The sequence below is a fragment of the Pantherophis guttatus genome, chromosome 3, assembly GCF_059756535.1.
Source record: "Pantherophis guttatus breed Tessera chromosome 3, ASM5975653v1, whole genome shotgun sequence".
Classification (NCBI taxonomy): domain Eukaryota; kingdom Metazoa; phylum Chordata; class Lepidosauria; order Squamata; family Colubridae; genus Pantherophis; species Pantherophis guttatus.
In genome coordinates, this window is record NC_142065.1 from 179,730,775 (window position 1) to 179,755,394 (window position 24,620).

At 33.5% G+C, this 24,620-nt stretch overlaps 1 protein-coding gene across 15 annotated transcripts in view; it reads right to left on the bottom strand.

Moving 5' to 3' along the window:
- Window positions 1-24,620, bottom strand: part of EYA1 (EYA transcriptional coactivator and phosphatase 1) — an 81,380-nt gene that overhangs the window by 16,621 nt on the left and 40,139 nt on the right. For all 15 annotated transcript variants that reach the window (XM_087890676.1, XM_087890674.1, XM_034429958.3 and 12 more), the window contains one exon: window positions 18,395-18,484. In XM_087890676.1, the coding sequence (XP_087746802.1) occupies window positions 18,395-18,484 (90 nt within the window). The remainder of the gene's footprint in view (window positions 1-18,394; window positions 18,485-24,620) is intronic.

Below are 24,620 nucleotides of genomic sequence, written 5' to 3' on the forward strand. Positions count from 1 at the left end.
CTAATTTAATTCAAAAATTATTTCTGTAAAAGTAGTGTAAGGGAAGCAGGGAAAGAAAATGGATAGGGTACAGTTTTATTGGTTTGTTGGAGCTCTTATCCTTAGACCTTCTGGATTATATCCTACACTGTTTTGGACAGGTCTCAAAGTCTCTAAGGAAAGGCTCATGAGGCAAATAAAAGAAGAAAGGTGACTCAAGAACTATGGATTCAGTTGATTTTTCCTTTTCTCTTTCTCACATAAATTTTAAAAAGATAGTGTTAAGAGGATTGCTATTTTAAAAGATAGTTCCTACTTATATTATAAACTTTATTATAATAATCATTTTGTTGTTTAAATTATTGATAATGCTATTACAGTTCTTATCTTTTTTTAAAACAATGAGTGAAACTAATCACAGCAAATATATTCCTTAGGGTCAAATTACAAATAGCTTATTTTTTTAGCTTCTTGGGGAGGTCTGCTACTAAACTACTAAACTTTTCTAGGCCCTGTTATAATGGTAATGAAAATGTTCCATGTCAACTAGATGATTCTATCTACCTATCTATACTAGCTAGCTGGATTTTAAAAGGTATACCTAAAATTCGATGCAATATCTATTCCACTATTTGCTATTAATCAGTGTGAGATTTTTAGAAACATTCTTTGACTAAATTTCAGGTGTTAAAAAAAGCAAGTGAGATGCATTATTGGAGCACTGCTTTGGGTAAGAGTTATCTTGATGGCAGGGAAAGAAATAGTATCGAAAACAATTCAAAACAAACATACAGAAAAAGACTGAAAGAAGAATGATTGTGACAGAAAAGGGGAGAAAATGTAAAGAGAAGCCATTCTCAATTAAGAAGACAAAAGGAAAAATCAAAGCAGGAAAATTAGTCAGCAGGATCAATGTTTAGTATCCACTACAAAAGACAGGTAGAAAAGGAAACAAAGTTTCTTTTACTCTGGGAATGATGAATAAATAAATACAGAAATAATCGCACAACAAATTTAACTGACAGAATCCATTTAAATCTTCATTAATCTATTGTATCTATTTTCTAAACATCCTGTGCTTGGATTTTTTTTTTTAAATAGAAAGAGGTATTTGTAGTATTGTTCAGTACCTAAGTTAAGTACAATTTTCACTTTCAATAGGTTTCAAGACTTAATTTCTGCAAACCTTAATTTGCTAAACTGGGACAATTGAGATTTGATTCAAATATAATTCACGTGCTAACAACTAGAAAATTTCTTTATTTTCACAGTATACTTTTGGAAATTGATTGACTGACAATTTCAAAGCCTCTCAGAAAGTTCTGATACATTTTAAATTACCAAACACATTTGTAAAAGGAATTAAATAACAATAAAGTTCTGTGCATATTTATAATTAAAGCAAATAGCTACTCTTTAACATAAATGTCTTAGACTCTATCTAGAATTCTAAACATAGAAAAAATAATATCTAAGAAAAATGTGAAACTTTTGTAGAAATACTATTATTTCTTGTTTTTAGGTTTGACTAGCAAAGTATTTTTTATAATCAATATTCTGAATTTAAACTATGTAAATACAAGGATCCCTCATTTCAATCCTGAGCTACAAATATTGTCCTTTATTGGAATGTCAATACATTATGCCAAGTCATGTCATTTAACTATAATTCGTTAAATGTAAACAAATTATAACAATACAACTAAACTACAGTAAGAGATAGAAAGTATCCAAAACTGATACAAGGACACTTTGCGAAAACTGTTGGAAAACTAATTTAAATGAATAAAAGATACTACTAATTGATGTGACAGACTGAAGTCACTGAACAAGTAAAAGAAAAGATAAAGATGCTGAAAGAAGGCCCAAATTAGAAATGGGCAAAAGTAAATGCAAAACAAGCAGTGATAAGTGCATGTACAAGTTGGTCTCCAGAAACCATATATCCTTCATATATAACATTTAGTTCCTTAGTAATTAGATAGTATTTATCTCTAAATTATGTTCATGGAATGAAGGGAAGACAAAAAGTTCTTTAGATAGGAAAGACTGAGGCTTACTTTGCAAGAATCTAACTCACTATACAAAACAATTAGTTTACAGGTCCTTCATTTTTACAAATTTAAAATAAATGTTAAATATTATCTCAATATTTGCTTATAAATACATAACTAAATACAAAATAGAAGTGGAAATTCATAGGTAACTTTTCCATGAAGTAGGATCATATGGTACATATATTTACATCATTTTATTAATTATATGTTCCTCAAATGTCTAGTGACACAGGAATGCAAACTCTATTTTATTCTTCATTGTATGTTACGAAAAGCAATGTAATAAAATTATAACAACAAATCTTGCAACTTCCAAAATCATGTTATCTGATTTGATTAAATGATAACATGTGCTTCAAGTAAATTTAAAAAAAATAAAGTAAATGTAAAGCAAAGACATTCTCAGGCAAAATGAAATGAAGGACATAGAAAGTCACTAAATACCTTTATACTTGATTAAAAAGGACAATACGAATAATATTACCAATGTAACCTCTTCTGAGAATTAGAAATCATTACAGACTACAGATTCAAACATGCTGATCATAGTTAAAATGCAGTCCTGTGTTTGCTTAATCTTCCTAATTTACCATGAGGAAACTAACACCATGCTGTCAACTAATTGTTTCAGTGATTTGCTTTACAAAGTAAAACGAGCTGACAGGGAAATGCTCCATCAAAACTAGCTCTTTTCCTCTATCCTTTACACATCACAGTGTCCTTTGAGACTTGTTGGAGATTGGCCAACTCATAGGAAATGATCAGTGGATCTCTGTTCCCCTCCTATCTGTCATTCTGCAATTATCCTCCTGTTTCATTTTTCTCTACTGAACGAACAGTAGAGAAATTTGGTCCAAGTATGTGTGAGAACAAAATGTTTAAAACTGCAAAGCTTACATATCTGCAAAAATCTCTGCTTAGTAAACAAAAAACAAAAAATCCAGCACCTTAAATTCACCTTAAACATATTTCAAATTAAGAGCTCCATTTTTATTTCCAAAAAAGGAATATACCACAATCATTTATCAAACCTACTAAGTAAATGGATTGTTTCCAACTGAAACAATAGCAGGTATGTGAAATGATGTACAGTTTATTCCATTTCTTTTCAGTTTTTCTTTTTCCTTGTCTTACTTACTGACCCGTTTGAAAGGTGTAAACCTAAAGATATGTTTTTGTTATTAAAATTTGTTTTCTAAATTGCATGGGATTTTCAACTGACAAAAACTGTTCCTACTACAGAAAGCATATTCAATTTTGTATAATGCCTTTTTATTGAAACACCATTAATTGATAGTATGTTGAAAAACACATTTTTCTTCATACTAGAAAAAGGAGAATATTCACACAAATATAATATTGAATCAATTTTCAAATACTCAGGTGCATAGATTTGTAATTTGCATAATACCCTTAACACAGTACATTTAGGCTATAGTTCTATATTTATTAGTCTGGACATAAAATCTAAACTTAGTGAAATTTGCACTTAGGCAACATGTATGGTTGCTAGTGGTGGGCAGAAGGCAGACATGGATCTATCCATAGATATCTTGATAAAATGCAGTAGATTGATAAGAATTTTTCATTTCCAATAGTTTAAGAGCAGCAGTAAATGTCCTAAATTATAATATTGGAATGAAAAAAATGTGTAATGAGTAGATCTTTATGTTCATAATAGATTCATAATAAAACTTCTAGGCTTAGGATTAATACCTTTTAATTTTTATTCTTCAATCTTGGTGAAACAACTAAAGAATCCACAAGTTATCAAAATGCAAAATGGTACATATTACTAAATAAAAAATGAAGTCATAGTTGTCTTTGCAAAATGGTGAGATAAACAATATCACTGGATTAAATACCCCCACTTTTTAGAAGGGATATTTAGAGGGGTATAATAGAGCTGCCACTATTTATGAACTTCTGCCTAAAACTGAGTCAAATTTTAGAAAACTGTTGCAAGTTAGCAAATCCTAAAGAGTTCTTGAAAGTTAAAAAAAAATAAGCAGATGGGATTACAGCTATTATTTACTTTTATAATTGAAATACCCAATTCAGTTTGGGTACCATTAGAACACATTCTGAGACTAAAGCTAAAAGCTATTCCAAAGCTTGCTGGAAAACAAACAAACAAACTTTTAAACATTTCTCTTCTCACATTTTGCAGATATAAATTCGTGTTTAGAATCAATGTGTTTCTATAGTACCTAACATAGATCTCTTGGGGAAACTAGGAGAGATATCAACATAGACAATCATATGAACAAGATTAGAAATTATTTCAGCTGCTCTGCTAGGTAAATTAAAACTAAATTATGTAAGTGGGAAGGAATGTCCCTCTATTAAATATTATCTTACAGTGATGATTTAAATTTTCTTTCTAAATAGAATATTGACATTGAATTATAATTGTAGCCATGTTGGACTCTTTTTCTCATGGCCAACATAGCTGTTATTATTTTCATACATAAAAATTATTAGAAAAATTGGTTTCTATTTTCATGCTATTAAATATTAATTGCATTTCAAAAGTGTGCTATTTATAATATACTTTTGTACATGGTTATTTTTACAAGAATTAAATGTATTTTATTGCACCTTTTATATATTTATATGTAAGGTAGTTCCTGCCTTACAACTGGTTGTTTATAATGGCCTATAAGATTTCCAAACATTGTAAAATGTCTTACCCAAAGTCACATGTCTCCCTTTGAGGTGCTTAACAACCAGGTCACAGTTATGACTGGTTGCAACCTCCCATAATCATGATCTGCAATGTTTTTTGCTGGTTTCCAACAAAATTGTGAATTTGGCAGAATGGATTTGAACTTACGGCCATATAATTTGCTTAAAAACTGTCATAAAATTGGGTCTGGTGGAGCCTTGTGTTTTAAGACATTTATGATGAAAATTCCATACCAATTGCAGTCATAAATCAAGGATTATCTCTATGTGCAAGTTCGAACCACAAGCAAAAGTGTAAATTTCAGTTCTTATAAAGTCATAAAACATAAATTTGCAAAAGTATATATCTTTATATGCAACCATAATGCTGATGTGTGAAAAAAATATCACAAAAACCCATATTCTTTTTTCCAGACCTGTACTCATTGCCTCTCAGTTGAGAACAATAAAAGCTTAAAATATGTTGTGAACTGCATAACCCATTATCACAAAAATCTTTTTAAAATACAACATAAAACCATGTGAAAAAGGAGCAACTATTGGTGAACCTGTCATCTTTGTCTGGTCTGTACTTTGCAACCATTTTCCCACAATAATTATTCTGTTCAGAGAGTAGAGAAAAGGTACAGATTACCTGTGGGATAGGCACAGATATAGAGAACAAAGAGAGCTCTTGAAATCCAATTCACTGAATTTGACAATTTGTGGATTAACAGTCAAAGAATTAAAACTAACCTTGAAGAATTTCCTTTAAAAAAAATAGATATACACCTTAAATTCCTACCAAAAAAATAAATAAAAATGACAATAACAAATACTGTGAGGACAAACACTAAAGTGAAAATCCTGAGAGTGGAAATTAAAGAATAGGAAAATGCTTGTGAAATCTGAATGTGTACACTTATGGACAATTTCTTCAGATAATATAGAAGATATTTAGATTATCACTTATAAACCTAATTTCTTTATACTATATATATTAATATGAAGATAATATTTTGTGTATATATTGATGAATTTTATGTAGTAAATTTAGTTCTGCTCAAATAAGAAAACTATATGCACAAAAAGAAAAATTAAGATGTACTGGTAAGAATTATTCATGCTTATGTAACAATGAGAGTGGAACACAGCTGTTTCATTCTGAAACACAGCAGTCTATCAATACAGCTTAGCTCCTCCTGTCAGTAGACACTGCCAACAAGCCAGATGGGTCTGTCCATGTTCATTGTGATGTGTGACTCAAAAATATACCAAAGTCAGAAGTAATGATTCTTGCCCTTTTATTTTTATTCTGAATCAAAAAACAAAGATACCTCATAATAAAACAATTCTGACAAATGCCTGAGTTTGTAAGCTTTGCTTTGCTCATTAGTCAAAGATCCTAAATCCGGGATGGTGAACCTATGGCATGTGTGCCATAGCTGGCACGCGGAGTCTTCTCTGCAAGCACGTGAGCCATTGCCCAGCTCAGTTCCACCGCGCATATGCGCACCTACTGGTCAGCTGATTTTTGGGATACGCGGGGGTCACACGCGCATGCATGGGGAATATGGCGCACATGTGCGGGTGTGCGTTGTGCCTCCCGCGGCCCATTTTTGGTTCCAAGAGGCTGCAGGGAGGCCTACTAGGCCCAAAATGGGGCACGGGGCGCAGTGCACCCACCACGTGGCCGTTTTTGGTCCCAGGATACTGCGAGGGACCTACTAGAACCAAACAGGGGCAGGGGGGTCATGCACCCATGCACGGGGAGGGGCGGGGAGAGCATGGGAAGGTCATGTGCTCATGCATGGGAGGGCGGCGGAAGGTTGTACGGGCATGTGCAGGGGGCTGGAGCGTACGGGGGCGCACACATTGCATTATGGGTGCCAGCATGCACATGTGCTGTCGTGTGTGCACTTTCGGCACATGACGACAAAAAGGTTAGCCATCACTGTCCTAAGTAGTCCCAATGGAACACCAGTAGGATGACCATTCTTTGTCTTCCATAATTTTTCAGAATTGTACTTTAGCAGTGAGTGTGAATACTTCCACTGTATTGATCAATATCCCTGGAACTTCTTTAACTCTTAGCAGTAGTATATGTAGCTTGTTTTAACAATAGGCTTAAATTGTGAACCAGAATTCACATGTTATTTATTACCCAGAAGAAGCCAAATTATACAATTTGGACAAACACACTTTTGAAAAGAATATTTTTTAATGAAAATGTCCAAGGGAAAAAAAATCAAACACAACAACATGTACATTAAAAATAGCCTCTCTAATTTCTTCTACACAATAAACATATTTTTTCTCATTGTAAGTAGATATTGATAACAATCTTATATATTCTAATCTGCATAAATAATTACACTGAATAAAATGTATTTCAAAATAATATATAGAATAGTACCAGCCATCACATAGGTTTTTTTTACAAGATCAAAATGTGTATAAATTGGGGAAAAAATAGCTAACAGAGTTTTAAATACATTTAATTACAGGTAACAATATTTCAGAGTGCACGTTCTTTAATTCTATACAATTTCTACATTTAGTATAATTGCAAAATACCAATTACAAAATTCTTGGCAGGTCACAGAGAAGTTACTACTTTGTAGACAACCATATAGTAAGAATTATCCTAGATGCAATGCTGGGAAACTAAGCAGGATAAAATCATGTCTTCGCTTAATAACAATAATTATAATTAATTATGCAAACCTGTTGATAAATGAAGAAGTCGTTGAGACATTATGTGACTGCAACAGACTTATAGCCTTACTATAATGAGGCCTAATAACATGGTTATTAAGTGACTCACCATAGGTCATTAAGTAAGACATCACATGAATGCAACTTGCATTTTACTGGCTTTTCCACTGTCTGCCTGTAAGAAGCTGGCTGTGAAGCATGCAGATGATGACCACATGACCATGAGATGCTGCAATGATAATAAATGCCTGCTGGTTGTGAAATGCATGAATCTTAATCATATGACTGCAGGGACACTGCAGTAGCCCTAAGTGCATTGACCAGTTGGAAAGTTACTTTTTCAGTTACATCGTAGCTTTGAACGGCACTAAATTGGACAGCCATTAAGATGGTTGTAGAGTTTTCTTTTAAGAAACTAAGGCCAAAATATTTCAACCCTACTTTCAATGTTAACATATTTTAAAATATATAAATAAGTTGGATACTTTATTATTTTAAAAACTCTTGTAAACATTTTTCATATAAAGCAATATATCTATATATTTAATCTTAGCACACTTAAAAATTTGAAAAATACAGACACAAAAGAACCTCTGAATAAACAGGCATAGTTGCAAAACACTGCCTCAATTCCACCTTTATACTATTATAAAATGCAGATTTCATTGTATCTAGTAAAAGGTTTTAATCTTTTTATTCTTTCTCTTAAGAATTTTCCTTAATAATACTTCTAGACATGCTGATGTAAAAATTGAATGAAATAGAAATTCCGACCACAAATATTAAACGCCTTGCAGTATTTGAAGTCTTTGTCCTGAGAATGCTGATTCCTACTCAAGTTCCTTCCCTCTTCATACTGTTGCCTTGAAATTTCTAGTTGAAATCTGGCAATGTCGAATAATTGACTCAGATCTAATAATTTATCCTAAAGTCTGTCTATTTACCTGTTGATAGAACTCTACAGCAGATATTTACCTAGATTACCTTATTCAGCAACAGTGATTGATCAAAAGCAAACTGCTGCTAAATCTGATCAATGTGACTATCAGATAACAAGTCCAGGCAGTAGCATATCCTTGAATACTAGACTTTTGTGTGCTTAAGGGCCACTATTAACTATGGTAGCTTTATATAGTAGTCCTTGTATAGCTGTTTCTTTCTAGCATTACTGTCTTCTGGGAATACAGAACAAATAATTGCTTATCTACCTCTTTCATTATTATGCTAATGTCACTGTACAAATCTCTGCTAGTCAGAGCCAGGTAAGGGCTTTGGTGGGAGGAGGTTGTGTGGGACTTCAGACATGCAATTATCTCTTCATTCAACTGGACTGTAAAAAATCTGGTCTCCCTAGCTGAGAATGCATTGTGGACACTTTTTCCACCATATCCAGAATAGGAGCAGCTGTACGAAAGCCAATTTATCTTAGAAACAAAAGTCTTTAAGAACCAGTACCTTAGTCTGTTCTTTGATCCTCCTTTTTATTCTTTTCCTTTTATGTTGCAGCTTTCAGATTGTAAAGGACAGAAGTTTTCTAATTAATCTTTATAAGATGGTCCATGATCCATTAAGGATAAGGACAAATCACTCATGTGTACAGTAAATATTTATCAAATTATTTTACAAATCTCACACTTTTTAAAAAAATCTACATTTTTCATTATTTTAATTTGCATCGTTTCTATCTATCATTTTAGACCTAGCTCTGTTAACCCTTTGCCTCTTTATATTTTCACTAAATTTGTAATCTTTACTAATGTTGTAATGTAAAAGCACATATTCCAAAGGAACTATTCATACTTACCTAGTTATAATATTGCCAAAAGTCAGTACATATGCAATAATATGAGCATTTTTTAAACTGATGGCAGACTATGAAAACTAGCATTTATGAAAACTTTCATCCCTTATTTTAATACATTGGATTTAGGAATGAAAACATCGAGTGTTACAAATAATCCATTTTCAGAATTATAATGCGGATCTTAAGAGTAAACATGATACGGTAGAACCAAAAATGTCATATCTCACACCATAATTATTTTGTAATGACTTGAAAGGCAAAACAATTTATTTTTACAGTAATTTTGGATTTAATTTCTAGGTCATTGATCTAAGCTTTGAACAGATGTTTTTCATTCACTGCGATCTAAAATCCACATAAAATCATGCATATTCATAGTAACAGGAAAAAAACTGTATTTAAACGAACATACTGAATACTAGGGCCTGCTGAAATGGGTGAACAATAATAATAATAAATAGGATCTGATTCCAGGAGAAATAAGTATTCCACAAATTAAAATGACCAAAATAACAATCTTTATTGAATAACAACAAACTTGGAAGAATGCCATTCTTCTGAACAAGTTGTTGCAGTTATACCATAACAATTTTCGTAATGTCATTTTATGTTAACAATAGTTCCAGGTTTAAAAAATAACAACTTTTGCCAGTAGCAATGTGGTTTAAGATGGTTACTGACAAACTAGAAAATATTCTAAGAATTATAGAGATAATATAAATTGAAAAAAATGTAACCGAGAAAGCTATAACATACTAGCTATTTAAAGTCTTGTACCTTTCATTTTGCACTAAGAAAATTCATACAAATTGGCAAGCTTGTGCAACCAAGCATATATTTTTGAAGGTCTCATAATTGTAAACTATATAAAAACTTAATTTTTCATTTTTTTTGCAACAACAAACAATAATTATTTATTGGAAAAATTCAGCAGGCTTATCTTTATTATCATGATTTGTCACAGAGTCAACCAGATGTTCAGATGGGATTCCCCCCCCCCCTTATCTTTATTATCTTTCAAGGTAATGAAAGGATTGTGACTTTCTACCATTTATTAAGAGTCTACTCAGGATATATAATCACAGAGTAAATTTAAATAATAAATAATAGGTTGTTCACACATCCAGATCTATCTGTAGAAGAATATTTGACCTAAGAAGTGAAATTAAATACTCCTTCTGGTTTCTGGATTTTCTTATTTACTTTATCCTAACTGGATCATTTGTGCTTGATGGTTTTTAAAAGCATTATAATGATATGTTTAGTTCAGGCTTGCCGATTTAAAAATGTTTTAAGATATGATAAGCATTATGGAGGACAGGGGCCTAATTATATGATCATGCAAATATTATGACTTTTAAAGACAGCATTTGATTGATCACCGATCCATATCATTTTTCTTTTTGGTCATCATTTACAGTGAATGCTAAATTATTTTTTAGCATTACTCTACTTTTACATTTACTTTTCAAAAATTTACTTGACTTTTCTATTAAAATGTTCAAGATGGCTTAAAGTCTAGTAACAAAATAGCAATAGTATTATTACCTAATGGGGTATGAAAATGGAGGGATAGGGAGGACAAAATTAATAAATATTTCAGGATACAGTAGGATTTTTACAGATTTATAGTTTGCCACTGGAGGTCAGAGTTCAAATAATATCGTTATGGTGATATGTATTAAGAATTATTTTGGAGATCTAACAATAAAATACTTTTAAATAAACTTTTTATTTTATTTACAATTGTGTAGAGCATGAAATGTATCTGTGTAATACATTTACCCAGACCTCATTCTGAAAAGGGAGTTGGAGTGAGAGGAAAAATAATCTACTATTTATGGCTCAAAGAAAGGGCAAGATCTACAGAAATGCTGTCACTTTATCATTAACAATATAGCCTATATATTAATGGGATGTAAAAGTCCCTGAAGAAATCCTTAATGAGGCCAACAGTTTTACTTGAAATAAACATTTTAGATTTTTCAGTTTTAAAGATGCCTTAAAAGATGCTTTAAAAGTTGTATAGAACCATTTTATCTGATCTGAAAATGAATTGAATTCAGTGGAGCTTTTATAAGCTCCCAATATCCAGTTTCTGTCAACAGCTTAGAAAAATCTTTTGGAGCAGGTGAATTTTCAGACACCTGTCAAGTACAGTACCATGCAAAGAACTTGGCAGCAGTACAATTATGATGTAACTGCACCACCTGGTCACCTTTAAATTAGGTTTGCAGATAATAACTGAAAACACTGAGTTTTATATGCCACTCTAACAAAAAGGGTAAAAGCTTGTGCATAAAATGAAATTGGATAAAGGTACACTTTTGGCCATGGCTGCTGCCTGAATGTTCATAACTCAGATTCAGAATTATGTCCTGGAGCAATACTGTATTATGCTATAACTTTGTGTTAATATGCTAACACCTAATCCAAGGAAAGTTAAATATTTATGTCAGAATCAGTAGTTTTATCAGTTTGGAGCACCCATCTGCTTTATGGATTATATTCCAAATTCTTATCAGTTCAACATCAAAAAGTTCAGTACAGAGTTGCTATTATGATGATGAAACTATTCCCTAAATACCGAGGTTACTTGATTAAGACATAGAGGAAAAAAACTGCACCAGAAAACCATATTGAAATAGATGGACACCTCAATAGCAATAATTAATGTCAGTATGAATCACTATTTTCTGAAACTGTTTTTTTAGGATGAGGTAACCAAACTAACAAGCTATGCATTAAAATACAAAATGATGATTTATGAATATTAAGCAATAAACTGATGGATTTGTATTTTATTTTCCCCTCTAAATTCTATATTGCTTCAACATGCATATTAAGAAAATTACAGAAACTTTTTGCAGAAAGTTTTTTCTAAAAAAGGGTTTTAAAACAAAGATTGCAAAAGGCACAGAAATTGAAGAAATAAAATATTTTTCTTTGCAATAAATTATAAAATGAATCATAATGTCTTATATTTCTGCAACAGAATGCATATTATATTTATATATATATGGCAACCACCGCACTATTCCTTTCAGGCAACACAGAGACTAATTTAATATATTTTTCATAGTAGAAAAATAAATAAGAAGCAGTTTAAGGAACATAAGCAAGCGCCTCAGTTCTAATTTAATGATAACCTTTGCTAAATATTTTTTAATATTAGCAGATATTATGACCATTTCTTAGATAATGAACTGCAACACTGTTTATTTTTTCATCTACATTTGAAACAGTTACAGTTAAGGTAATTATATCTTTATCAATAAAACATTCCAATTGAAATCCTAATGTCAATAACACTATCTTGCATAGTAATAAGTTCATAAAAATAAGAAACCCATAAATTTAAACTTCTGGATAGAATATATATGATTTCTCCCTAAATTATAATCAGTATTGATGTTATCATTTTGAGATTCTCTAATTAAACTGATGACTTTACAAGAATTTCCAAATTGTTGAATTCTTTTTCAGTCTTAAAATGGGCATCAAACCTAAAAAGTATTTAAGGAATAAGGAATATTACTTTAAAACTTAACTCAGTAAGAAAGTGTCTACTGTTGCCAATGTATTCAGCATCTGTCTGTTCCATCATAAATAAAATATAAACACCGGCGTGTAGAAACCTCATAGATACCACAGTGCTTTTTTCAAGACTGTAGGACATTACAGAAAAATCATTTAGATGAAAAAATTGAAAATGATATTGCTGCAATTCCATAGTGCCACACTATTTGTTTCAGAAATAATTATTACAATTATTTTTGGACAGATATCATTCTAAAGTCCTCTGCTTGCAACAACTTGCTGTCAATATTTGAGAGTGTAGGTATGCAGAGCTAATAAGTTTGTTTGCAATTGCCACAAATCTGTGGGCATAATACCAACTGTGTGTGAGGTCAAATTAGAACCATTTAAAAGTTGGCTAGTGAAGAAAAGAGGGAAAGGAAAAAATATTTTTAGGATAAGCAGCATTTCAGATCATTCCATACTATACAAACTAAAATCCTATGTACAGCTAATAGCTGAAACAAGCATAGATGTATATGGATAGATACTGTTCTTACCCAATAGATATAACAAACCAAAAGGTCAAATATATTGTATTGCAAGCCTATACATAATTCAATGCTTTCAGATAGCTGAATAGGCTGATGTTGAAAACACCATAGGAGCTACAGTGTTTATTCATTGCTGCTTCATGTTCAGTTTATCTATAATGAAAGAAACTTATGACCTTACCACTGGTCTACTTCAGAGGAAAAAAAGTAGGTGCCAGAAATCAGGAAGATCCAGAGCCAAAGGCATCATACTATAAACTTATAAAAGTTCGTCTATTGCCCATTAAATGAAAAGAGATTCAAAGCTCAATGTAGAGGGAAACAAATCTTTTTAAAGGTTTGTAAGTCTCAGATAACTGCCCTGCCATTGTTTTACATTTTTTCATGCCTCTACACTTCCTGGTTCTGCCTGAGACCAGATGTGCCAAAATACTTTAATAAAGAGTGTTGTCATAGCTCAGCAAGAAGCAGGAAACACAGGTAATCTTGTAAGCAGAAATAAAATCCCCAAATTTAAAACATCTGCATATATTTTCACTAGAACTAACATCTCTAATATAGTCACTTTGCCTATTAATCCATCTATCTAACATCTATGACCTATTATGAATAAAACTGATGATTTCACTAGCATAACATGCCTGCAATTTCAATATTTATTACAGCATGCTGTTTTTCCAAAGCTATGTTAAAGAGTAGGTGCAAAAAAAGTCCCACATATTTTCCCCGTTTTCAACACAAGATAGATAGATAGCATGGACAAATTATTTACTCTGACCAGGGGTGGGTTCTACTTACCTTTACTACCGGTTCACAATGGGAGTGTGCAAGGGCGCTTGCTGCACTTGCGTGAGCTTCTGCACATGCACAGATCGTCAATTATGACTTCCGGGTGGGTGGGCGGAGCCTCCCACTGCTTTTAAGACCTGTTCTAAAGAACAGGACAGAACCGGTAGCAACCCACCACTGACTCTGACATATTTATGTTCAAAATTATGGAATAGGGATAGCCTGTTTTGGGGGGGAGGGATGAAATACGATACAAAAGAAACCTTCTAGATCAAATAAAAAGTCTCTGTAATCCAGTATTCTGTGTCATAGAGACATCAAAATGTTTTTCAACGGTACTTAAAGCAGAACATAAAGCTGTAGCTCCATTCTAATGTTCTTCCTGACCATGGTGCCTCTGAATTTATTGGCTGTAGCTACAGTTAGCCAGTAAGCTAATACAGTGATGGCAAACCTTTTCGGCACTGAGTGCTAAAAAGGTAGCGCGTAAACGTCGCACATGCTCATCGGTGCCGCTCTCTGGAAAAACTGAACTTCCGGGTTCTAGCATGCATGCATGCCCGACAATCAAGTGGCTGGAATGCATGCGCAGGCTGGTTTTCAGCACTGCCGCAGGCACAAAGGACAGCTGATTGTCGCACACGCAGGTGCGCCAGAAATCCGGAAGGCAAACACGCAAGGCCACACGTGCCAGCGACATGGCTTCGCATGCCACTTTGGGCACATGTACCATGGATTCGCCATCATGGCATTAATAATGCTATTTTTCATGAATCTGTTGAATCATCCTAAAGTCAGCTAAGCTAGTAATTATCAGAATTACAAGTAGTGAATCTCTAGGTTATATTGCTTATCTGAAACTTTGCTCAAAAATATTACTCTTTGTAATATATCCTAATTAAAGGGAATAGCATGACACATAGCACTAGTTCAGACATGTTCAATTGGAATCATAATCCTTGATGCTATACCAGAAACTGCTTTTTGTAAGATCCCGGTTTCAAAATCAATTTTATGGTTCGAGTAAGGAACTACTGTTCAAATAATAAAACTTAAAAGTCACACTTGATACACAGTGGAGCTGACCAAATCCCTGGAATGTTGACATTTAACAATTAAATTAAGATATTTATGGTCAATTATAATGGTATGCAACTATTAAAAACATATGGATGTATATTCCATTTTGATTAGGAAAAACTATAGGCTATTTGGCACAGAATTAAGATAGAATAGTCTTTCAGCAAAACTTGGACTAAATTATATATTGTATAATCAGAACACAGACTCTCAGAATCTCATATATGCACTTGGTCAGATTATCTCCTATTGAAACATGTTTATGTTTGTGTGTGCAACATGAAATTGCCATACTGGCAACACTTGAAATAGTGTTTATTTTACATATTTAAGATACAAAGTAATAATTTTTATGTTAACTTGTTACCATATCATTGAGTAGTCTCTTTCATAAATGAAATTGAAATACAGGACAGATGTTTGAGAAACCGCATTTAGTGGTTGCACACACTAATTTTAAGTAATATCAGCTCATCTATTAAATAAAGTACATTTTGTTAGATTTTGGGAAAAAGAAACATCAGGAAATATTTAAAGGGCAATTGTTGTCAATTACCTTTGATCAACAAAAGTTGTATGTGAATCTTCAGGATTCTTTTGCCTCCCTAAATAATGTACCATATTTTTCAGACTATAAGACTCACTTTTCCCCCCAAAAAAGTGGGTGGAAATCTTGGTGCATCTTATAGGCTGAATATGGCCCCATTTTTCGCCTTCCAAAACCCATCCTTGTGTCCCATTTTTGCCAAAAACGGGCCTGTTTTTGGAAAAACTGGGACACGCAAAGGATTTGGGAGGCCTGCAGAGTGCTTCTGGGGGCTGGGGAGGGCAAAAACTAGACGTGGGGAGGCCAAAAGTGATTTTTTTTCTTGTTTTCCTCTTTGAAATTTAGATGTGTCTTACACTCAAGTGAGTTTTATAGTCCGATTAAAGACTGTGATTAAAGGTTATTGGCAGTGCTCCTCAAGTTTGTTTAGTGGTTTAGTTTTAAATAAACCGCTGCCTTTATTATGGCAGAAGCAAAATTTGATTTTGTCTGTGTTTGAAATTTTAATGAATATTTATTCATTCATTCATTCATTCATTCATTCATTCATTCATTCATTCATTCATTTATTTAGATTTTTATACAGCCCTTCTCCTACTGGACTCAGGGCGGTGAATAGCCAAGAATAAAAACATAACATACAAAATTTAAGATTAATTTTAAAAGAATTAAACAAGATTTGGCCCAATATAAAATTTAAAACACCCAACTAAAATCAATTAATAATTAAAAATGTCTAAGGGGGAGGGGGTTAAGCCAGACCAGCTTGATGAAATAAAAAAGTTTTAAGGGCACAGCGAAAAGAACGGAGATCTGGGATCCTACGTATCTCCGGGGGCAGATTGTTCCAAAGGACAGGTGCTGCCACAGAGAAGGCCCTCCCCCTGGGGGTCGCCAGCTGACATTGCCTGGCCGACGGCACCCTGAGGAGTTCCTCTCTGTGGGAGCGTACTGGCCGGTGGGAGGCTATCGGTGGCAGAAGGCGGTCCCGTAAGTACCCAGGCCCTAAGCCATGGAGCGCTTTAAAGGTGGTAACCAACACCTTGAAGCGCACCCGGAAGACCACTGGAGCCAATGCAGCTCGCACAGGAGAGGTGTCACATGGGAGCGCCCCATCGCTCCCATAATCCCTCGCGCGGCTGCATTCTGCACCAGTTGGAGCCTCCGGATGCTCCTCAAGGGGAGCCCCATGTAGATAGCATTACAGTAGCCAGGCGAGAAGTGACGAGTGCCTGAGTGACCGTGCGTAAGGAGTCCCGATCCAGAAAGGGACGCAACTGGCGAATCAGGCGAACCTGATAAAAAGCCCCCCTGGCCACGGCCGTCATATGCTCTTCTAAAGACAGCCGTGCGTCCAGGAGGATGCCCAAGTTGCGAGCCCTCTTCGTGGGGGCCAGTAACTCGCCCCCAATAGCCAGTGATGGCACCAGCTGGCTATATCAGGATGCCGGAAGCCACAGCCACTCGGTCTTGGAAGGGTTGAGTCGGAGCCTATTTTTCCCCATCCAGACCCGCATGGCCTCCAGGCACCGGGACATCATTTCAAGGGCATCATTGGGATGGCCTGGGGTGGAGATGTACAGCTGAGTATCATCAGCGTACTGATGGAACTCCACCCCAAAACCACGGATGATCTCACCCAGTGGCTTCACATAAATGAGTGAGATTCGAAAATTTTGATTTTTCATTTAGTTGCATAATAATTCTGCACACTAATAGTTGCCCAATAATTGTGCACATATAGATTTTCACCTAAGAAAGCCATAACCTCACTTTTATTTTCTTAAATATTCAGGTTTGAGGTTTATTAACATTGTGTATTGACTGAGAGCACTGTAGTTGTTCAATAATAAAATTAATCCTCCAAAATACAGCTTGCCTAATAATTGTGCACAGAGTGTATAGTATTGGGGAAGACAGAAACCCCAGTTTTTAAAAGGCATTTAACATATGCAAGATTATTGAATTCACCTAATTTCAACACAGTTCCTCTCTCTGATTCATATTAGAGCAAATGACCTAAGCAATTTAATTTAAGTAATTATTAGGAAGATAGAATGGTTTCTTACTCAATAACTACCATATGATCACATTTATATTTAAAATTTAGTTAAAATATTAATATCTTAATAACACTAAAGAAAATTATGATGACCATTAAAATTTCCAACATGTTTTACAGGTATTATAAGCATTAACTCCAGAAGTAACAAATTATAATTTATATTTTTGAAAGAATATATATATACAGACAACAGTAGATACAGATTAAGCTTCTTTAAGTGGATAACACAAGTTGAGTGGTTTGGGTAGAAATAATGAGAAAGACAAATCACAGGAACAAACTGGGTAAATATTGTAGAGAAGGAATTATTTGTGTAGAGATACCAATAGGAAGGAACAGAGGAATTGTTCCTATCTCAACCTATGCCAGGATACCAATAGACAGCTACTTGAAACCAATGAGAAACAGTGGGTTGCATATTAGTTAGCTACACTTAGAAGCAGACAACCAATTACCATGAAATTAGTATAAATAAACTGATAAAGAAGACTCCAGAGCACTAATTTTGCCAGTTTCCTCTCTTATGAAATAGTACTTTCATAGAAAGTAGTGGTCACTCAGCCATTATTTAGTCTTTCAAAAATTCAGTGTGTCATTCAAATAATAATTACTTACTTCTAAATCATTAAAGAACAGATGCGTATCTGCCAAGTTGAAAATCATCTCCTCCATCCTTAGTCCCAATGAAACAGAAGTAGGGGGATCCTCATAAAAGAAAAGGGGAAAAAAAGGAAAAAATTAGACTTATCAGAGAAAAGAAGATAAATTGTTATGGTTAAAATGCCTTGGGGGAGGGGGACTTTTATGGATCCAAAACTGTTCTAATTACAAATTGTGCAACAACAACAACAAAAAAAGATAAATAATAAAACAATTACCAGGTACTATGACAAGGAAAGGCAACAGGTCATTAGAGGTAAACTTTATTCTATTGTATTTCTATTCTACTTTGTTCTGTTCTATTCTGCTCTGTTTCCGCTCCACTCTTCTCCGCTCCACTCATTATTTTATAATCATTTACATTTACAGATTTTTCTTAACAATGGGCATCTAGATAGGAGCTGTGGTGGCTCACTGGTTAGAATGCAGTATTGCAGGCTAACATTGTCCATAGCCAGGAGTTTGTTCCATCCTTTGGAGGTCATTAAAAACCCAGATTGTTGGAGTCAATATGCTGATATTGTAAACTGGTCAGAGTTCTGTAAAGTACTATAGTCTATATAAGTCTAAGTGCTATTGCTGTTTCTGTGTAATAGTTCAGGATATTATTGTTATGGAATCTTTATAAAAATGACAAAAATATATACTCATATATTGTATTTCATTTATTATGTAAGTAGCCAGTAGCATCACACTTACAAATTTTTAAAATTTTAATTTTATATACTCTTTTATATGCTGATATTTTACTATACACAACCCAGAGTCCCTCTTTAAGGGAGATGGTGTTCTAGAAATGCAAAACATAACATTAAATAAATGTAAACAAAATTGGCTTTTTAAAAACAAAAGAGTCTTTACAGCTTTAAAAAAGAGCCAATACTATACAGTTTCCTTGTGGACACCTTACTAAGTTACTCTGATTATACAGAGCACCAGCTTATCTAAACTTCTACTTAATGTATGAAACCCACCCCCTTTTGAGGCATGCCCTAAGTTCTTATTAAAATATGAATATCAGTGAAGTCACTGTAAAGTATTTTTTTTCCTTTTTATAAAAGTTGTTTTGCCTGGGCAGGCCAACAAAAATACTCATCTGGAAACTCTTAACTTGTAAATTGATATTAGTTGACATTGTTATATCAGAAGCATATTTTATGTAATAGGCCTTAAGATACAGCAATTTCAAGGCCTCGAGTTTGGAACTATGCAGGTGGCACAGATTGTTAATCCTCTATATGCAACTTCCTGAAGCTGCTAGAGTCGCTTCTACATAAAATGAGTGGCACATCAATCAACCAAGCAAATAAATATTTTTGGTTCATATTATCCCTTTCTTCCCTAATATGTATATACTTATATATACATACATAAAAATGTTCACATATGGAAGCAACAATTTAATTCTTACTGGAAAAAGAATTGAAGATATAATATTTTATTACATCTGAAGATAAAGATGGAATAGAAAGCAAAAGTTGAAGGGAGAGATGCAGACTAATATTTCATTGTAGTCTCCCCTTTTCTTAAAGAAAAAAAATCACTAGCCATAGAGCATTCTTGACTTTTAAATAAAATAAAGATTTAATTTAAATCTGCTATTTGCAAGAAATACCTGAAATTCTTGCCTACAAGCAAGAATTGGTGGGGCCACAAAACAGACATGGTAATAGAAAATGAAAAAAACTGAAGTGCTATGGGGTTTAGAATTCAAACAGACAAGCCCTTCCACATAACATGGCAGACTTACTAACTGTCAATAAAAAAGGCAAAAAAGTTTGGATAGTGCATGTGAGAAAGAACTGGACAAAATCACAAAACACAAAGACCTACAAATAGAAGTAGAACGACTGTGGCAAAAGAAAGATAGTACCAATAATAATAACTGCCTTGGGTACAATTCCAAAACATTTGGAGCACCACTAGAATACGATCAACATTGACAAAATCACCATCAGTCAATTGGAAAAGGCAGCTTTACTTGTAATCTTACATCCTATTATGATACCTTTAACATTATTAAACAACATCAGCTTATCCCAGAACTCTGGGAGGAAAAAGATGTCTAAACATCTGGATGACTATGTGATAAAACACAACACAATAACAATAATAATTTCCCCATGGACACACATTGTCATGGGCATGGGGTTTTGATTCTCTGTTGAAGTTGACAGCTCTGCTGGCATTAGTATATTTTATCAGCAGAGTCTTTCAGGCCAGAGATGTCTCAGACAAAGAGCCTGACTATATGTATCTGTCAGTCCATTAACTATAGAGACTAAATAGAAAAAGAATCCTGTAATAGATTCAATGACCTGATCGGTCTTTGCCTGGTTCAGCAAGGATCGCATCAGGTGTTAGAGTTCATGGATAATTATTGACAAGTGGGCATCAGGATTCAGGATGCCTGGGCAACAGAGCTTAGCCCTGTAGGATTATTGGAAGAAGAACAACCACAAAAAAGATAACAATATACTGTGATTCAAAAACCAAGCCATTATGGCCTATTATAAATTGGAACCAACAGTATGAAGCTACTTTATGTGAATGTTTGAATTTTAGAAAGAATTTATTCAAACTCAAATATTGCTGAACAACTATTAGCAGATAAAAGGAGGTTCATTATTAGAAATAAACTATTCAGGGATGCAGACTTGGAAGAAGTTCAGAAAAAGTGTGACAATAGACCCAATAGACCCAAAAACAATATAGACAGTCCATACTCAATGACTATTCTTTTAGTCACTGTTTGAAGTAACAATGGTACTGAAAAAAATAATGTATGACCAGTCCTTGCACTATCACAGTATCCCTACAAATAATGTGATTGTGATTTGGGTGCTTGGTAACTATCATGCATTTATGATGATTGCAGCATCTGCGGTCATGTGATCACCATTTGTGATCTTTCCAGACAGCTTCAAACAAACAAAGTCAATGGGAAAGCCAATAGAAAAGGTTGCAAGTAGCAGTCATGTGATGTTGAGTTTAACAACCATAATGATTCACTTAATGACAGTGTCAAAAAAGGTCATAAAATTGGGGATGGTCATGTGCTATCTTATTTAATAACCATACCATTTAATGATGAATTTTCTGGTCCCTATTCTGGTCATAAGTCAAGGACTACCTACAGTAGAGTCATAAAAAGCACTGAAATAAAAATTGGAAATATAGAGGGAACGTCTGATATAAATGATAATTTAGAAAATGGTTGTTCAATCTTTGGTTTGCCTGGGCCACATCAAGTGGAAAGTCTTGGGTTGCATTTTAATATATAATATATACTATATATATATAAAGAACAAACTATTTGTTTATATTTTTTATGATCTTATGGAGCCATACTATAGTTGTCCAAGGCTACAAGACTTAGAACAGGTAATAACAAAAGAACTAGAAGTACAGGTCAGCACTGTAACAACTTATGAACTCTCTGACAAGAAGAATCAAAAGAAAAAAATATGGCATGTGCACAATCACCAGTAGGAAGACAAAAACTGCCAACACAAGAAAGTAGTGCCCTGCCCCCAATTTTGTGGCAGCTATAATGAAAGATGGGAATAAGATGCTTGCAAAGATCAGAATAACATCTATCAAACAAACCAATCAGCTTGCCTATAGTATAGCAGTGGTAGTTACAAAAAAATTTGAGTACCAAAATTAGAAAACCAAAAATAAACATATTCAATCCTAAAGTGAAGGTAAAATTGGAGGCCAAGATAAAGAAATTAAGATCAGATGCAAGTAATTTAAAGAACATGAAAGAGTTAAGTGAGGTAAAGTTGAAATGCTAGCTATTCAAAGACCATCTTGCAAGTAGCTTTTTTTACACAATGGGATCATTATTGTAAAGTTCTATCATATTATATTACTTATTATTTAAATTTAGAAAACTATAAATAAATAACTATAAATAAAGAAAATGGAAAAGCAAACTACATAAATTCCGATTTGTAGGCTTTCAAGAGATAACTAATTCAGTTATTGCTAAATTAAATGCTAGACATGTACAGGTTTACACTAATTGAGAGGAGAAATCTTATATTCATAACTTCTGAGTCCAATGGTGAACAAGGTGAACAAAGCTTGTAGTCCAATTCTTCTCTAAATCTAACCTATTGTCTACATGATTACCATTAATTCAATTACCTTCATTTCTCCCACATCCAAAGTGACGGAACCCTATTATGATGATTAATATCAGTTGTCTACTACAGACTCTCATATACATTCAACTAGAACAAAAAATTTATCTTCACAATATTTAGAGCTGTTTTAACCCCCTATATATCTTTGGAGATAAAATATCTTTGTTCACTTAGACCCTGTCTATAGGATAAATATCCTAACAGAGAATCTAAATATTAAAAAGCACAACATTGTTTTAAAGATTGTATACTTCAACACTATTCAACACAATAGTGGCCAGAACTGGCATGTAGACTGAGATAAAATAATGGAAAACTATTCTCTTAATCTTTGTTATTTTAATTCATTTCTGAATAATTATTGCAAAATTAAAAAGAACCATTTATAAATATGAATAGCATATTTATTAGGATTTATTACTACCCGTATTAGCATGTCATCTTAAAATCCTTGCTCCCTTTGTTTTCTGGTGAAATAGGAGTTGAAAAACAGGAAAGTTCAGGTTTTTTTCCTGCCTCAGCTTATTTTCTAATTATCTCCAAAGTCAGAATTGAATACTTCTATCAACGAAGTTGGGCTTTCCCCTTCTTTTTATATAGCATGTTATGAAATATATCTCTTACAATTAAATAAAAAAAAAAACAATTTCAAGTTAACACTACACAACTTCAAATGATCAGGTGTTGAACCGTAAGTACCAGTACATAAACAAACTATCAGAATTTTAGCTAAGTTCCATAGTCTTCTTTTAATGTTTATTTTATTTTATGTTATTAGTTCGATTTATATGTCGCCCCTCTCTAGAGACGCAGGGCGGTTTACAATGTATTAAGCAATAGTCTTCATACTTTTGTATATACCTGCTCAGTAGGGCTTTTTGGCTCCCCCGAATGGTGTTCTATTTTATACAAAGTCAGCTTATTGCCCCCACAAACCGGGTCCTCATTTTACCTACCTCAAAAGAATGGAAGGCTGAGTCAACCTTGAGCCTGGTGAGAATTGAACTTGCAGTAATTCCAGGCAGCTGGCAGCTAAGTGCTACTTTAACAGCAGTTTAGTCCGCTGTGCCACCAAGGCTCATTGGTGTACTTAATATGTAATTATGTCAATTATACCTAATTGTTACTAGGTATAATTGACATAATACAACCACTATTCAGCTACAAGTTCCAGCTATCTACAATAGCAAGAGAAAGATTACCATAACATTCAGAGATGCTTAGGTTTAACTGTGCAAAATGTTAAATTAATGTTTAATTTAAAATTAATTTTAATTTTAAAAATTAAAAATTAATGTTTTTCTGCACAGTGATTTCCTACCTCTTTCTTGATCTGAATCAATTTAGTTTCCATTTAATCTAAACTGGCAAATTATCAGTTTTCTCTTTGAAGAATTAAAAATCAGTATTTGACATTGAGAACAAGAAAGAGTCAATATATAAGCCTGACATTCATGTACAAAATGCCAAAATATAACTTGATATTATATTTGAATTATTTTACTTTTTCTACTTTCCAATTCTTGCTCCATATTTTGCAGGGACAATTTGGGCTTCAAAGAATCAGCTGTCAGGCAGGAGAACCTGTCCACTTCATAATGCATCCCAGCTGGTCACTGGTGAACTAATAAGTAGTAAACCAATAGCTACAGATGCACAGAAGGCATCACTGCATATATTCAAAGAACATATCCCACTACTTCTATACTTTCTTTTCAGCATAACATCTACACAGCTGTTAGTTGTTTATATTCAAGGTAGTGTTCACAAAAAACTGTTTTTCAACAGCATTCAAATTGTATACTTTATTCCTGAGAAAATATAATAATTCTCTCCTCTAGGACTTTTACTGCTATCATGATTAGTGTGAAAAAAATTGATTAAACCCTTTGTTCAACCCTTTGTTCATGTCCATAACAATAATTACATCCAATGTTATGCAAGTAGCTTTCTTTTAATATAGGCTTGCTACTCCAAAACCTTTTCTTTGTGGTCCTTTCACCAAGCTTTATTCAAGGCTATTGCTA